Source organism: Rhea americana, unplaced genomic scaffold (assembly GCF_003343005.1).
Source record: "Rhea americana isolate MKP2758 unplaced genomic scaffold, rheAme1 scaffold_0, whole genome shotgun sequence".
NCBI lineage: Eukaryota > Metazoa > Chordata > Aves > Rheiformes > Rheidae > Rhea > Rhea americana.
The window spans coordinates 19,430,569-19,448,130 of NW_028185037.1; the positions used below are offsets into that span (position 1 = coordinate 19,430,569).

The 17,562-nt window shown below is 40.2% G+C and overlaps 1 protein-coding gene across 1 annotated transcript in view; it reads right to left on the reverse strand.

Moving 5' to 3' along the window:
• FAM135B (family with sequence similarity 135 member B) overlaps positions 1-17,562 on the reverse strand; it is a 139,015-nt gene that overhangs the window by 106,482 nt on the left and 14,971 nt on the right. The window contains exon 2 of the mRNA XM_085326032.1: positions 3,340-3,419. Within this exon, the coding sequence (XP_085182158.1) occupies positions 3,340-3,419 (80 nt within the window). The remainder of the gene's footprint in view (positions 1-3,339; positions 3,420-17,562) is intronic.

A 17,562-nucleotide genomic window follows, 5' to 3' on the forward strand; every position in this document is an offset into this window, starting at 1 on the left:
TCACTGGTAACTTCATCAGCGTAATTCAATATAAGATTTCTACCTAGGTAATAATACTCCTCAGAGTTACCCCACAGATGCTATCTTCCTTAAGTAATCTTCACCAATGCCATTCTCCTGGTCTGAGATACTAAGGGCCTCCTGCTGATGCCAGATACTAGACGTTATGTTGCACCTTTACAGAAATTTTGGTTTTGAGATTTAACCCTCTCAAATTTGCACATTTTTGGAACATAAACTATGGTAACAATTGAGTGGACTTTGGTTTAGGTGGTGCAGGAAACCAAATTAATGCAGCTAGTTCTAAATATTTTAGACCATATTTATTTCTCCCATAGTTTTGACCCAAGATCTTTGCTTATGGGCCAACTCTTGAATAAAAAGGCTTCAAATGTGTGCTTTGAAGATAAGCTCCCGCAGCCTTTCATCATGTCTATAGTCTGAAAATCACTGAATAAGATGGCTGCATATTCACAAGTCCCATAAATCCTTACCCCTGAATTTATACAATAGCCTAAAAGCTTATGGAAGACATTTAGCATCTCAGTCAAGTAACTCAGCCAAGGAGCTGATTATACAGATATGCTATCATGAGATGGTGCGTTCATGTTCCTGTCTCCTTTGGCTGTTTGCACTTTAGTCCAGCAGATTCAGCTCACTGCATGCCCCAGGTGGACATCACCACACCACGATTTTAACCAGTCATGCTGCAGAAGAGCACCAGAAACAAGAGTCTCATACATCCACTCAGAAAAACACTTCTAGAGTTTGACTTTAAGCTACATCCGTGTTAGCTCAGCCCTGTGGAGTCGATGCTGAGACTGATGAAGAACGTGCCGCTGTGAGCTGTGCAAGAAGAGCGAGGAGTATAATTGTTCTTTGAAGCCAGAAGCAGGCTCCATCAGCCGTGATGTCTGCTCAAAGACAGGACGCTAAATGCCTCCGGGGCTAAAGAATGGGAGAGGCTCTGTGTAACCAGCCTCTTTCTCACCTTCCTTTTCCCTGCTGAAGGAGCTCACCCAACCACCAGTCTCTTCTTATCTTTAAGGAAACCATCAAAACAAACAATGCTTACAACTATTCATAAAAATTATCTATGTATATACATAAACATATCATRTACATATGCATATGCATGTACATTTACTTATGTGGGCATATTTATACACACTACATGGTTTATTTAAGTTCATATTGCATGAGTCAACACACACTAGTCTGCAGCTCCTGTGACCTAGTTAACCAAACTGCAGAGGCTACTGGTCCCCAGTACAGCTTCCTCCTGCTTCGACTGGGATATGGCTCATACCCAATTCTTTTCCCTACACATGGAGAACGTAGTAGGTTGGCAGGGCTCCCTGCATAGCCTATCTGTCCTGCCCATGCATGGAGTCCTCATCATTRAGACGTGGCTGGCAAATACCACGGGAATGCCTGATACTAGTTTTAGCTTCCCCTGTGATGAATTCTCAAAAATTAAGCTTATGGGAAGCAAAYGGAATGTCATTAATGTAATCAGTTCCCACGGTTTTACTGTGAGTCCTGTAAAATTTAATAAAAATAAAAAGCCATGTGCACTGTAAGAGAACCACTACTCCTTATTTATTTTATGTATTTACATGCTTTATATATTTTATTATTGCATTTGTGTACAAATTGTACTGTAGTGTACAAATTGTACCGTATAAATTAATATAACTATTTTTTWAAAAAGAAACTTTTTAGTTCTGAAWGATRATAACAACCCTTTAAGGAAAAGATTACAAACATCTCTTTTAACCAAACTCAAGAATCCTACATGTTTTGTAGTCATTGTTTTGGTGAGGTGGGAGATAATTCACTGTTCTATAACACGTTGGTTTTGTTAACAACACTGCCTTGATAGGAGTGTCTTATTCAAACATACAGAGTAGTTTAATTATTCCCTGCCCCATCTCTCCCCAAATTAACAGAAATCAGTGGCACGAGAACAGAAAGAACATTGCAGACTGGCTTTATGTTCAGTGCCATTAAATGATGCTCGCTCACRGGCCTATGAAATCAGTTAGGAAGTACTTGCAAAAATAGCCAAGGAAAAAACTGTTTAAAGCCTTAACAGCTTAAGTACTCCCTGTCTTGATGTCAGCCCTATAAAGCTATTAGACATCTGCCTGGATTGCATTAGCACTAGGCAAGTCAGCTGCTAATCCTGCAGCCACTCGGCCGGCTTCGCCTCTCTCCTGCTCACGGTTTCGAGGGGATCACTGCAAGAAGAGGTGAAGGGAGACAGGACATTCAGACCAAAAAAATGTCTTCCTTTGAAGGCATGAAGAAGTGTTAGAAAGAAGGCAACACTGATCTGGATAAAAAGCAAATAAAGAAAATATCTGAGTCTGTTCCTTGAATAATAATTTGTTTTTCCAGGGTGGAATAGGGTTGGAACATGTTTTTATTATTTATTTATTTTATTTTTTATTTTACTTATTTATTTTTTTTAGAAAGTAAAGTTCAAGGTCTCTTCATACTGAGAGTATTTTAATAGTCCTAGACTGTCTGTGCCAGAAATTACCAGCAATTGAAGACATTTCCAGAAAATAATGGAATTCCAGCAGGTCAGGGAATTCGGGGGTATGTCAAAGGTGATTTAAACTGGAATAGGATGAAAAAATAGTTTTCTTAGCCTCTTGAGGATTTTTCACATTAAAGGGGTTCCTGAACCTGGAACATGTGAAAGATCCTTAGACTTACTTCCTTTTCCCGCAAACTGAATTTTTACTTAGATATTGAATTTGTGATTTTTTTGCTCAGATGATTTTTTTGTATTTTATACCTTTGTTAACCAAAAAAAAAAAAAATCAGATGGAAAAATCATTTTTATTCAAAGAAACAAAAACTTGAATGCACCCAAAATGATGAATTGAAATATTTAAAATGCAAAAAGTAAAAATGAAAAGGAAATTCTCAAAAAATGAAATATCCAAGTACCTAGCTCATTAATATTGCGCTCTCTTCTTTTTCTTCCTCCATGAGCAATGTTCACTAAAAAGAACTCTTATAGTGAAAAAATATCCTCTACAAGCTGTAATAACATTGAAACAATTTCCATTCTGAAATCACTYAGAAGAGTAAACCAACTCCACCTTCCAGTGTCAGTAAGGAAAGTCACATGTAAGAGAAATTATTTGCAGATAAGCTGGTGAGCATTTCCATTGCTTTTWCGGTACCAATTTCCAAAAAGGGAAGCACAATTTAAATTCCACTTCCAGGGTCCATCCTGGTATTCCCCAGACTACACACACACACTCCAACTATTCCTCTCCCCATCTCCAGCCATGCTACATCTCYCAGGGACCTCCTTACCTGTCTGTCCTGCAATCGTCGCAAACAGTCTATGGGGAATCCTGGATGGGATTTTCAGTCCAACTCTTATCTGGTAATACCTGAACAGAAAGAATTAAGAATTACATTACACAGATGACCACTTGATCCCATCTAAAAATCTGGGACGACACGTCCTAGGTGTCCAGACTCAAACAGAGGCGGCAGAGCAGTCACATATAGAGCCTTTTCTGCTGGAAACATTCATGGTAATTTTAAATGAAGTAGAATTCAGATGATTTTAATAAAGCACTTCCTATTTTACAACAGGCTGAGTGGACTCAGAGTCTGATATGTGACTAATTAGGAAAGGCTATGAAAAGCTCTTGGCTTTCTGTAAGAGGGGGGAAAAAAAGAGAAATATCTATAGAAAAAGGTAGTGAGGTCATAGAATTCAATACAGAATAAAGAAAGGGGAAGCTCCTATGGAAAGAAACCAAGTATGATAGCCTCATACCCAGGAAAATTCAATTTATATGTAGTGATTGTCATTCTTCTGTTCCATACCGAGAACATTATATCGCAAAAATGTGCATACTAACATAAATCAAGTCTAGGCTGATTATATTCCAGTTATTCGCCATCAGCAGGCAATCGCTATGTTACACAGAGGAAGATAGAAAACAAAAATATCAACAGTTTCATCCACTCAAGTTACACTTGTGGGTTTCTCTGGAAAGTTTGAAAGTAGGATCTCAGTCAAAACAGAGAAACAAGCGTGTCCCAGTCCCCCTTCACCACCGTTTTCATGAGTGAAAGAATAAAATCCTTACTAAGGACAAAATAGTGGATAAGATCATGGCTCTCCTGGCCAGTGCTAGCCCTGGAGAGCACTGATGGGCCCTAACATCCCTGTAGGAGCTCTGACTTAATGCCATTGCTCCTGGTTTCTTCAAGAGCTAGCACAAGAAAGAATTATTCTTAAAAAAMCTTTATATTTTCCTTACAATTCTATGCAGTACTAAAAGACAAAAATGCCCTGCTTGGGCTATCCGCACAGTCTAAATATTTCCAAATTACAACAATGCAATATGAAGACAAGGAAGAATACCACGGCAGCGTAACAGGAGACTACTCGGTATGTAGGCATTAACAACATTTTACTCCGTATTGCTTTAAGCTAGACTTATTATTAAAGTTTGWTTATTGCACTAAGCTGACATGCTTAGGTGTGCAATTTTTACTGGGAAAATAAAATCCTATAGTTGTCTGGCTGCTTCTTTTAGATTTTTTTTTTCCTACTTCGAGATACAAATACAAAGTCTGCTGGAAATGAGGAAGAAGTGTTCAGATGGTTGCAGGCATGCACACTTCTGTCCCAGCTTTTGTGTCTGCTTTGGGCACAGTGCCCCCAATCTAAACTCCAYCGTACAGCCTTTCTTGAAATCATCCTGTTACTCCTGGGCTACTTTTAGCTTTACCAATCTGAAATCCCATTTCATCATCCTAAACCAGCATCCTGCACTACATTTTAGCATTTACCCCTTTCAAATTGTGGTGGAAGTTTGTCTTATTGTGCTTGTGGGAAAAGGTGAGCGATGAAGCCGATGACCTTTTCAGACCCTTGATGAGGTTAAAAGTCGGCAATGATGTAATGAGATTCCCAAACCTGATGATGTCTGCAATATTAAGAAATACTGCTATAAATGTTCCACATGTTTTATAAATGACTACACATGTTTTCCTTCTTAACAAAAAACAATGACATAAATCAGTTACTAATAGGCAATTTATTCTGGGTTGTTTACATTAATCACACGTGCACCTTCCCGTACTTGTCATCACCAGGAAAAGATGAACTAACATTGGAAGTATCTGGAGGATAAAACTGTTTTTATTTTTCCTCAAACCCAGAAGGATTACCRATCCTAGAACAATACACAAAATAGTTGATCACACAGTTATTACTCAGAGTATATCCCTGTATCACCTGGACAATAAGATTTGCCCTCTTGTTAGTGATGGAATAGTCAAATGTAGTCTTCTWTATCTCCCAAAAGCATAAATGGGAGCAAGGAGGAGGACAATAAGGACACTGCAAGCTCAAAAAAATTTAAAAAGGTTGATAAATAACTTCATTTTAAAATGGAGGTGATCAGGCAGTCCCAGATGATGCTGGTTGCAGGTGYTTCTGCCTGAATTCCACCTGAATATGAGGAGGAGTTTCTTTCCTGTGAGAGTGACRGAGCACTGGCACAGGTTGCCCAGAGAGGTTGTGGAGTCTCCTTCTCTGGAGATATTCAAAACCTGCCTGGATGCAACCCTGTCTAACATGCTCTAGGTGATCATGCTTGAGCAGAGGCCTTGGACTAGATGATCTCCAGAGGCCCCTTCCAACCTTACCCATTCTGTGAGTCTGTGATTCTGCRATACCTCCATTGCACAACTCTATCGAAAGAAATTGTTTGGTTTGCTTGAGTTTAGATGGTGACTGAGTAGGAGCAGCAGCTCTCTCTTCGCTAGCAAAGTGACAGTGTCATTTTTCTGACTTTCCATGACAGCTCAGTCTTATCACTTATCACAGCAAGGTGAGTTGTATATCTTTTCCTGCACCTGATAACGAAAAGATTTGGCTTCAATAACATAACAGCAAACAGCAGTAATCTTGATAAAAACCATCTCAGAATTAGATTTATTATTCTAAAAGAAAGGCTTTAGAGAGTGAGCCTGCCTCCGAAAGAGACAAGAGATTTCTGAACGACCTTTTATTTCAAGATTTGCCCATTTGTGCATGCGTGTTCATTGCAGTGCCTCACACCACAGGTTAGTGGTGCTTTGGGGTAGTTAGATTAACACCAAAGAAGGATGGTGATTTAGAGTATTTCGGATTGAAGTTTCTCAGCACCCCACTGATAYTCATGGAAAATAACAGATAGGGGAGTGAGTCTTTGGGACTCAAAACCAGAAAGTTAAATTAAAAATGAATTTGAAACAGAAATGTTCAAACTTTATCAGTGGTATTGTTGTTAAAACCAAATAGTTTCCCTCAAATGTTTTGAGAGCAAATTATTTTTCAATTAAGAGTTTCAGGTAAAACATTAAAAACAGCTCCGCCGGAGATTATGAATATCACAAACAGAGAGTAAAGGACAGAGAGCTTCACTTTGGCTAGAAAGACATAAAGACGTTCTTGTTTGAGTTTTACCAGACCTTTTGTTGTCCAGTTAAAGTAGACAACCTCCAGACAGGAAACTGAATAAATTCCATTACCTATATTTCTATTGTCTAAGCCACATATTGATATTTAATCATAATACAAGCAAATATTACCCATTCCTCCCTAGTATTTCTTCTGTGATTTTGCAGGCAGGGAGATAATGCCAAATAGTGACTTTAAACTTAATCAAAAAAAAAAAAAAAAAAAAAAAAGAAAAGAAAAGAAGAAGAAGAAGAAGAAGATACCTGTTCACTCACTGTAAAGCTGGAATGTTATCCTATACTAGTTTATGCATTACTCATGAGGATTTTCCTGGTGAAAATACAGGCCACTGCAAGATGCAGTGTAAATTTTCTTCAGCTGCAAACCTAAATTAGTGTGTTTGATTCCTCACACCACTACTCCACACCACTTTCAGTTGTGCCAGCACAAGTATTAGCGAGATTAATGTGTAAAACAGATTCAGGTTAATAATTATGAGAGCAAATAATAAATAATCCTTTCATCAGTACCTCTGCATATGACCACAATTTTACAAGATTGAAAGAATACTGTCCTCTTGGCTGGTAGATGGAAAAATGGCTTTCACGTTAGCGTGTGCTAAGACCACTCACGCTATTAAAGCAAGGTATTCTGTCYGACTTTGAAGGGGCGTAAATAATGCTGAGAAGCAGGAGATACAGCTGATACAGCTGAYTATGTAATGTTTCTGATTTTTCTCAGGGTGAAGCCAAACATCACCTGTTGGCTCTAAATGTCCTCATCCAGAAGGACACTTCATAGGTTGTTCCTCCACATAAGAGCCTCTTTCAATCTACACAGCAAGGAGAGAGGATTCAGTTTGGAGGCCTGAGCTCCGCTAGAAGCCTGCTGGAACGTGTCTCTGTCTGCTTGRCTTGACTGTGTCACCTGAGTGGACTACTTGATATGCAGATGCTGTGGCAATTGATTTCAAGGGTAGGCTGCGTCCTGGGTGGACATAATTGCACAGACGTGGCCTCTGCCACCTTCTATAAAAGCAGACACTACGTCACAGTCAGGAGTCTCTGCGTTCACAGCGAGGGCTGCAAATGACGTACACAGCAGGCAGACAAGGGCTCGCTCCGCTCAGACTTGGAGCCACCAGGAGCACTCTGAATAAGATTAGTATTGACATGATGCCAAGCTGCTAACCTTCTTTGAGAGGCAAGATATAAGGTGTTCTCAGCAGCGACCTAACTGTGAAGACAGTCAGCCTCTAAGGCTATCAAAAGTGTAAGGACTAGGTGCTGTCTGCATCTCAGGCTTGGGAAGAAATCCTACAGAGATAGGGCTGCAGCTCCACTTGGGTGAGTGTACATATCCAGAATGATACTAGGAGTGAACAGAAAACCAATAAAGGATCAAAATAGGATCTGGAGATCAAAGAAATCTGCACCTGGAAAGTGCAGAATCATGCTGAGATAAATTTTGCAAAAGTCATCAGAATGGTGACCACCAGAAGGTACCTCACCACATATTTTCAAAGAGAGGAAAGAGTTTCTAAGACAAAACATCGAAAGAATATTGCCCCAGAAAATTAGAACCAATTTGCCCTGTCCGCCCTTGTTTTTTTTTTTTTTTTTTTTTTTTTTTTTTTTTTAAGAAGAACACAGACAGGAAGGCTAATGGTTAGGAGTGTAAAGCTCAGAAAAAGATCACAGACAAGGTGCCAGAATCAAAAAGGTTAACATACTTAGTGATTAGCAAGCTGGAGAATCCTGACTGGAGTGGCATGTGAACTACACTCTCAGTAATACAGGTTTACCAAAAAAAAAAAAAAAAAAAAAAGTATCATAGGGCTGAAGATCAGAAGAATAAAACTAATCATTTTTCAGAGAGAATGAAATGGATTCCTCTATGGCTTCTTGAGTGCAGCCCCAGATATAGGCAAGGCTTTAGAGCAGATTCTGAAGGAAAGAAAAATTAAGTAAATGAGAAATTGCAATAAAATTCTTGTTTTACTAAAATTAGGCYAAGTGTGGCCTGTTAGAGTCAAGGTAGGTGATAGCTTTGAGCAAACAGCTGGGTTTTTTAGACAAGAGCAATTCATGAAAGCTCATTTGGATTTCAGTAATGTAGAGACACCATGGGAAATCGTCAGCTAATCTGGAACAGGCAGTTTGAAGGGAAGATCAGAAAACAGTAAACTGATTTTAAGAAAAGAACTAAAGGAATTTGGCACATTTAACTCAGTGAAATGCAGAGCAATTAGATTCTCTCTCTATCTATAAATACATTGGGAGAAAAAGCATCAGGAAGGAAGAAGAGTGAGGTACAAGAAAATACAACATTGGCACAAGAACAATCACGTATAAGCTGTCCATGAATAAATGCAATTTAGAAATAAGAAGCTGTAGTTGGCAAAGGAGAAAGACTGTGAAACGTTTTCCTAATAGAAGCTGAGATAAAAAAACTCATTTTGCTTTTAGAGGAAACTCAGTAAATTTTTGAATTATTTATAGGACAGGGATCCTTCTTAGTAGTAGGACTAATGTTATTTATCTAGGTAGTTCAAACCAGTCCTAGTCCTGTCTCTCCTGTGAAATAGCCTATGTGGATCATACAAGTAACAATGAATTTTCCATGTGCATCTTTACTGGCCAGTTGTGAATTGCTCACCTTTTAAAACATCAAGTAAGGAAAGATAATTCGAATGTTTATTTTTTTCAAAGTTTGGACACCCATTAATCCCTGATAACCTGTCATGATTCACCTAGAGGGATGACATTAAAGCCATCCTCAGCAGCCCAACTCCATTAACCAGTGTGCTGGGTCACAGACTCACAGAATGCTTGATGTTGGAAGGGACCTCTGGAGATCATCTAGTCCTACCCCCTTGCTCAAGCAGGGTCACCTAAAGCATGTTGCCCAGGACACTATTCAGACAGGTTTTGAATATCTCCAGGGATGGAGACTTCACAGCCTCTCTGCGCAACCTGAGCGATGTAGATTTGTTTTGTTTCCCCCTTCAAAAGATGGAGCTACTAGCATGTTTCAGTCTCCCAGTGCTATGGTAATCAGACCTCTTCTCAGGAACATCAAGATTACATTCGAATGCTATCTGCCGGCTTTATTCTCAGGCAGGGTGCAGAGTTGGTGTTGTCYTTGTTAATTATTATAATTACATTGAAAAGCAGAGAGGAAATATTCAATTTTAGAATAAAACATTTCAGCTTCAGACAGCTCATGGTGCTATTTCTGGTGCATACACTACACCACATGGCAGCCCCTAATTCCAAAGGATTTACAGYAGAAACAGCAGAAATAGACACAGCAAGGAAGAGAGCTGGTACCACCCATTACTGATGCTTCAGACTCCACCCTCATCTGACTTCCCCCTTCCATGACCATTGCTTGAGCAAGGAAATTAAGAAATATTACTGCATTAACACAATCATAGAAGCCAAACAAGTTCAAAACCACGCACTTTCAGCCTACTTTGAATYATACAACTCCAAGGCTTAATATTTCACCCTGAGTTAGGCCACATTTTAATGAATAACCCTTAAACTAACACATATTGCAAAGAAACGCACTGTATGCTGAGACCTATAATTCAGCCTAGTGTTTCTGTTCCTCTTTGTAGCATGGACGGAGGCAGCCCCCAGAAGCCCCTGTCAGCAAACTTCTTAACTGAATTACTGTCTGCTGTGAAGTTGAGACAGCACACTATTTTGGAAGACAACAAGGAAAAACCTTTCAGGCAAAAAAGAAAAGTCAGATTTCTTCATGAAAATAGCATGAGAAGAGATCTCAAATCTCTGTACAAGAAGTAACCTAATTGGTCAAGAAGGGGGTTTGAACTCAGGCTTTTCAGCTGGAAAAAAATACTCTCTGGTAACATTAACCATAAGTGTTTAAGGGCCAGAGGGAATAACGATGATCATCTAGCCTAATTCCTAGAATAGCAGTGCAGCTACCAGTGCAACCAGTGATCAGCCAAATAAGTTATTTCTTATACAGATACTGAGTGCCAAAACTCAAAAAAAAAAAGAGAGAGAGAAAGAAATAGAAAAAGAAAAGAAAAAGAAAAAAGGTCCTACCTTCCTATTAGCTTTATGCTGAAAAAGTAAAAAGTACGAAGTCATAGCTTTTTTTCTGTCCGGAAGGTACAGGAAGGAAGATCGGGTAAAGGAAACAATATAGAATATTGTGGGTTTTTTTTTTTTTCCCTTTAATGAGATAAGCCAGAGATGTAGCCAAAATGATCCTGTAACTTTGCRTCAAACTAAAGGGTTTTTTCCTTGCACATGGTGATAATGTTTTAGGTTACACATCTGAACGAGTCCACAAACATTTCACCCCATTTGTTTAACTCTACAGACCTATAAGGCACACAAACATCAATGCACACCACCACTCTGTCCCCTGATCTTTACTGCCTATTTTTCATATAAATATTTTGGTGGGTTCTGTACAGTGTMCAAAGAGAGAAGTGCGAGGTGATACAAATTTGACACCTAAGACTGAAGGCAGAAAGACAAATTAAACCACGTTGCAYACCACACAAATGATATCACTGCATGTGGAAGCAGGGTATGTAACACACATGCACAGGAGGAAACCCACAGCCCCACAATAACTTGACCACAAAATACTTCAGACAAATCATTTTCTTCTTGCTATCCAATAGCTGGTGTCAGTCATTCACAAACATCTCCACAGACTTTGTCAGCAAGTTYTCCCATTCGTGTTCACACTCTAAACTGTTATAGTAAAGTACTCATAGCATCTGTTGATTTTGCTGATTTAGATAATACATACCAAGGTAGACAAATCCGTACAAAGTATATTGTTCAGTGAAGACTGAAAACCCTGATAYAATCCATTTATAATCTGTGACACACAAGGCTTCCTTTCTTAAAAATATTTTCCTTTAGGAAGCAGAATATTTCATGTTGCAACCAAAGAGTTTGTCACTATGCCACAAAGAATCAAACGAAAACAAGAACAGTTTGTTCTCAACTCTGTCATTACAAGAATTGGAAATAAGCTGATTCGGAAAAGAATACGAGGTAGATTAGCATACAGCTCTTCTTAGTTATTCTAAATGCAATATTATTTTGTAAAAAGGGAAAATAATTCATAATCTGTTGTATTTTGAAGTGTTCCAAATAGAAAAATACAGAAATCTCAAATGTAAGCTTTGAAAGTCAATGCAAAACATTTTATTTGTGTGATGTTTCTTGAGAAGCTACACACATCTACAGACACTTTGATCAAGACAGTTTTCAAYGAAATACTATTCCAAGAAGCCTTTCTGACTCAGTTCTACCATCGGCTCCTAGAAAGGTGTAAAAGAGCTTTGGAAAAGAGGTGAAAGCCTGTGGCACAGGAGCTACCAGCGGGTAGTAGTAGTTGTTCCCAGCAGCCATCACTGTTCCCACCATCAGCATTTTCTTCCCACCTGTCTGGCAGCAGGAGGAACCACCCTGACAACCCAGGGCTCTGGGCTTTCCATGACAGTCTGGTCCTATTCTCACCTCCAACCTTCTCCTCCTCCTGGAAGCCTAAAATTGGCATTAGAGGTGGTGAAARGAGTTGCTCAGTCTTTCGCAGACATTTAGCAAGGTTTCGGTTCTGTCTGCCGTCTTCCTCCACTATCCCGCCACGGCTGCCTGAGAGCTGCAGCAGGTTGGCCAAAGATGACTACCGAAATCCACACTACATAATCGTTCATCACATCCAGTTTCTAAGCCTGTCACTCCAGATTTGTCCTCAGCCTCTTTAACTGTTGATGAAGGTGGAGCTAAAATTAAAAGGCAAAGAGGACAATCCATATCCTCACTGTAGTAGAGTAACTAATGTAGCCCTTGTCTTTAGCTAAAAAGCATAATGAGGCTACTGAAAGCAAACTGCCACCTACAAGAAGATTTTGGCATGTAGACCCAAGGAAGTATGACAAAAGGGAGCTGTGCACGCAGTAAGAGGAAATYACTAAACTCTAAATGTTTGGCAGTCATCAATTTTGTGTTTTAACTCTATCAATAAACCTGTCATTTCCACAAACTTGAGCAGTACTTGGGGTGATTCATTCCCAGCCAAGTAAACAGTAGGTAAGGGCTCTCAGCCTCTTGCTGAAGGTGCTCAGCATATTCCAGGATTAAATACAGTAAGATATCGTTTGAGTCCAGAGCTTAGGGCTGGAAAGTCTCAAGAGCAGAGTGCGCTGCATACAACACAGAAAAGATACAAATACCTTTTGGCAAATGAGCATTAAATTTAATAGCAGAGCACCTTTACTCAGGTGCTTTGCTGAATCAAAGTCTACACTTGGTACTTGATGTATTTGAGTCTGGGCTTTCATTTGGATCCAGGTAAACCGCAACCTTGATCATTTTTGTATTTCTAGCTTCTTACACCTTTTCATCAGATCACCTCATCTCCACAGCAACTTGCAACCCTAGAGGCCATAAAAGCTCAACCTTTGCATCCCTGCAGCTCTCTGACAATTACACGAGCTAGCTCTCTTTACRTCTGCTTTTATGCTCGCCTCAGGAGCTCTTGCTCTTTTCTACCCACCAGGGTAGTAATGCTGCCTTTCCTCTGGTCCCATGTCTATCCTCTTAAAGCACTTTGCCCTTTACTTCCCCTTCAGACTGCATAGCAAAGCAGGAGTGAAGAGGGGGAGGCAGCACGATGGCAGAATGGCAGAGTGAAAGAAATGTGCTTTATTGTTGGAGAAGAGAGACAGGGAAAAGAAAGGGCAGAAAAATTAAGACCCCCGATAAGGATATATCCTTATCATTTACATCCTTGTCTCAAAGGGAATAAGAAGCTTGGTAACATGGCTTTAACRTGGCTTGATTTAGTCTTACAGTCAAGTAGTAATAGTTTCAATCTGTTCTTACATTATACAAACAGCTACAGGTCAAGGGATTTTGTACTCTTCTAACCGAAGCATCTGAAAAATCTTGTACCGAGATAATCTTGGAAAGGTAACTACCCCCTGACTGTTCTGGATGTAAACACAGGACAATCTCTAACAATCATTTAATAGATACAAAAGTGGCTGAATATTCCTGAAAATCATTCTTTTCTTTCTTAATTCAAACTTTTACACTGCAGCTTTTTTACTGGAATAAAAGAGATGTGTAACCAGGCAAATGTGATGATGTCTGATGACAGTGCTAAAGTGTTTTCTTAATGTTTGCAGACTAAAATGAATATACAGGGTTTTGAATTTGGGGAGGTGGTTGGTTCCACTAAATTTTGTTGAGTTTTGGACTCTACTACTGTATGTAGGAGAAAACAGAAAATGATAGCCTGGAAATGGCTTCTTAGAAGCTGTTGTTTTAACATGTGTAAACCTTTTCATATTTTGATTCTCACACTTTCCCAGAAGGCTGAAAGCCAAAGTGACCTTGAAACAAGGAAGTGTAACAATTAAGGACATACTAGGTATGTCTAACTCAGCAGAGCAAGGAGRAATTTTCAGATCCTTCCCAGTCTGGCTATTGTCCAATCCTGAATGAATAAAAAACTTGAGCATTTGCCAGCCATTGCCTCTGCACAGGTTTCAAAGGAAGGAGGCCCGGAGACGTGAGCAAAAGGGAGTTGCAATACATTCTGACRTGCAGTGAACCAAGATCTGAGGGCTTATTGCACCTTCCTAATGCAGGCCAGGACATTATTGTCCTTCTTGGCTGCAAGGGCAGATTGCTGAGTTCTGCTCAACTTGTTGTCCACCAGGTCCCCCAGGCCCTTCTCTGCAAGCTTTCTTTCCAGCCAGTCAGCCCCAGTATGCACTGGTGTATGGGTTTATTCCTCCCTAGGTACAGGACTTTGCAATTTGTTTTTTCAGACTTCATGTTTATGGAAATAGTTTCCAGCATTATTTGCTTCATCACCCTCCCAGGGATCGAGGTGAGGYTGACTGGGCTGTCATTCCCCAGATCCTCTCTCTTGCCCTTATTAAAGATAGAAGTGACATTTTCTTCCAGTTGTCATCAACCTCCCCCATTTCAATGACCTCTCAAAGGTAATCGAGTGTGACCTTGCAGTGACCTTGGTGAGCTCCCTCAGCACTTATGAGTGCATCTTATCAAGTCACATGGACTTATGTATGTCCAGTTTGTTTACATGTTCCTTAATCTGGTCATAATCCACTGAAGGTAAGTATTTCTTGCCCTGGACTTTCTCGATGGTTTCAGGGACCTAGGACTTAAAGGTCAGTCTTATCAATAAAGACCAAGGCAAAGAAGGCATTGAATATCTCCACATTTTCTATGTCCTTTGTCACCAGGGCCCCATTCCCATTCAGCAGAGGGCTCATTTTCCTTAGTCTTCCTTTTGCTGTTGATGTAGCTGTAAAGTCTTTCCTGTTCCCCTTCACATCCCTTGCCAGATTCAATTCTAGATGGACTTTCCTAACCCAAACCCTGCATGCTCAGACAGTGTCTCTGTATTCCTCCCAGGTCATCCATCTCTGCTTCTACCTCTTATACACTTCCATTTTATGTCTGAGTTTAGTTAGGTCTCCCTGTTTATCTGTGCAGGCCTTCTGCCAGCTTTGCTTATTTTCCTGCTCATCTASATGATCTATTTATGAGCTTGGAGAAGGTGATCCTTAAAAATAAAACAGTACTCCTGGTCCTCTTTTCTCTCTGGAGCCATCTCCTATGGCTATCTTCCAAGTAGGTCAAAGTGTGCTCTTCTAAAGACTAAGGTTGTGARCCTACTTTTGCTTATTTCCCTCATTGCAGGATCCTAAACTTCACCATCTCATGATCAGGGCATACAAGGCTGCACCTAACCTTTACATCCCCAGTTAGTTCTTCCTTGTTTGTAAGTATGAAGCCCAACAGGGCACACCTCCTCATCAGCTCCTCAAATACATGTTTTAGGATGTTTTTATCAACAAATTCCAGAAACCACATGGACTGCTTCCTCTCTGCTGTATTGACCCCCCAGTAAATGTCATCTCTAAACATATGGAGGAAAAGAAGGTGGTCAGGAGTAGCCAGCATGGATTCACCAAGGGGGAATCCTGCTTAACAAATCTGATAGCCGTCTAGGCTGGAATGACTGTCTGGGTAGATGAGGGGAGAGCAGCAGATGTTGTTTACCTTGACTTCAGCAGGGCTTTTGACAGTCTTCCATAACATCTTCCTAGGTAAGCTCAGGAAGTGCAGGCTAGGTGAGTGGACAGTGAGGTGGATTGAGAACTGGCTGAAAGGCAGAGCTCAGAGGGTTGTGTTCAGGGGTGCAGAGTCTAGTTGGAGGCCTGTAGCTAGTAGTGTCCCCTGGAGGCCAGTACTGGGTCCCATCCTGTTCAACTTCTTCATCAAAGACCTGGGTGAAGGGACAGAGTGCCTCCTCAGCAAGTTTGCTGATGACACCAAGGTGGGAGGAGTGGCTGACACACCTGAGGGCTGTGCTGCCATTCAGAGAGACCTGGACACGCTGGAGAGTTGGGCAGAGAGGAACCTCCTGAGGTTCAAGAAGGGCAAGAGCAGGTTCCTGCACTTAGGGAGGAATAACCCCATGCACTAGGACAGGCTKGGGGCTGGCCTTGTGGAGAGCAGCTCTGCAGAGAAGGACTTTGGGAGTGCTGGTGAATGACAAGCTGACTATGAGCCAGCAATGTGCCCTTGTGGCCAGGAAGGCCAGTGGTATCCTGGAGTGCATTAGGAAGAGTATTGCCAGCAGGTCAAGGGAGGTGATCCTGCCACTTTACTCAGCCCTGGTGAGGCCACATCTCAAGTACTGCATCCGTTTCTGGGCTCCCCAGAACATGGAGCTACTCAAGCTAGTCCAATGGAGGGCTACTAAGATGATGACTGGAGCATCTCTCATACAAGGAAAGGCTACAAGAGTGGAACTGTTTGGCCTGAAGAAGACTTACGAGGGATGTAGTACCAAGTAGGACAAGGCTACATCCTATATGGTACAAATAAAGAAATAAAATACGAAGTGGCAGTATTCCTTGTTCCAATATTAAGATCTCAGGACAGAATGAGAAACAGACACTTGTAAAAGAATTAGGAAACACAGAGACTTGTTAGGATTTCATGAGTAAAACATGGAACAGAAATTGTGTAGTTTTTGTATAAATATAGTATTGATTCTTTGACTGTTTTCCATACTATGGATAACTCTAAAAAAAAATTAAAAGGGATTTGCCATAAAACTGTAGCAGAATCAAAGCAAGCCCTTTGCTCCTGTTACAAATATCTTCTAGGAACTGCAAGTGGAATTTTTAGCAAAGGAGGAATTAGAGCTTCAGGGTCAGGCAGAAAAGTACCATTGCACTTGTACTCTGAAATGAAAAGTTTGGAGGAGAAACTTGAAAAACAGCTTCATAGTTATCAAGACCTGGCTAAACAATTGTTAGAGGCTGCTGTTTAAAAAAGCAAATTCAAGTGCTTGAAAAACAGCCTAAAAAATGTGGCAGTTGATGGATGAGTAAGCTATAGAAAGTGAATATAAATGTGATGGTTTTCAGCAAGAAATTCAGAAACTGAAAGAACAGTTAAAACTTAGAGTAACATCACAGACTTCTGGAATGCCCAGAGAATATGTAGTAGAATCTTGGAAAGCAGACCTAAAAGAGAAGATGTATGATTAAAATAAATTGTTATTAGAAAAGCAGCAAAAAACATCAAGAGAACACAGCTCATGATAAAGATGTAGAGAAACCAGTGGCACAGGTGCAGGAAGTATAGCATGGCAGCAGTGAAGTCTCAAAGTCTGTAAACTACTCAGAGCAACAGCTACAAAAAATTAAGAAAATGAAAACAAAATTAAAACAAGATGAATAAGMACATTGCAACAGCAACAGTACAATAACCTGATTCAGGTCTCTGTTCTATGGCCTAAATTAGGYGATGCAATGCACAGTGTAGCTACAGAAGGCAGCTCTGATCAAACGCTGAAGGAACTGTTACAGGCAGAACAGGAAACACGAGTGACAAAAGAGGCAGAGACTATAAGCATGTTAGACCCACAAGAACAATATGTAGGTAATTAGATCAGTAAAAATTAGGAGATACTGCAGCTGAACTTGCAGTTAGAGATGAAAAAAA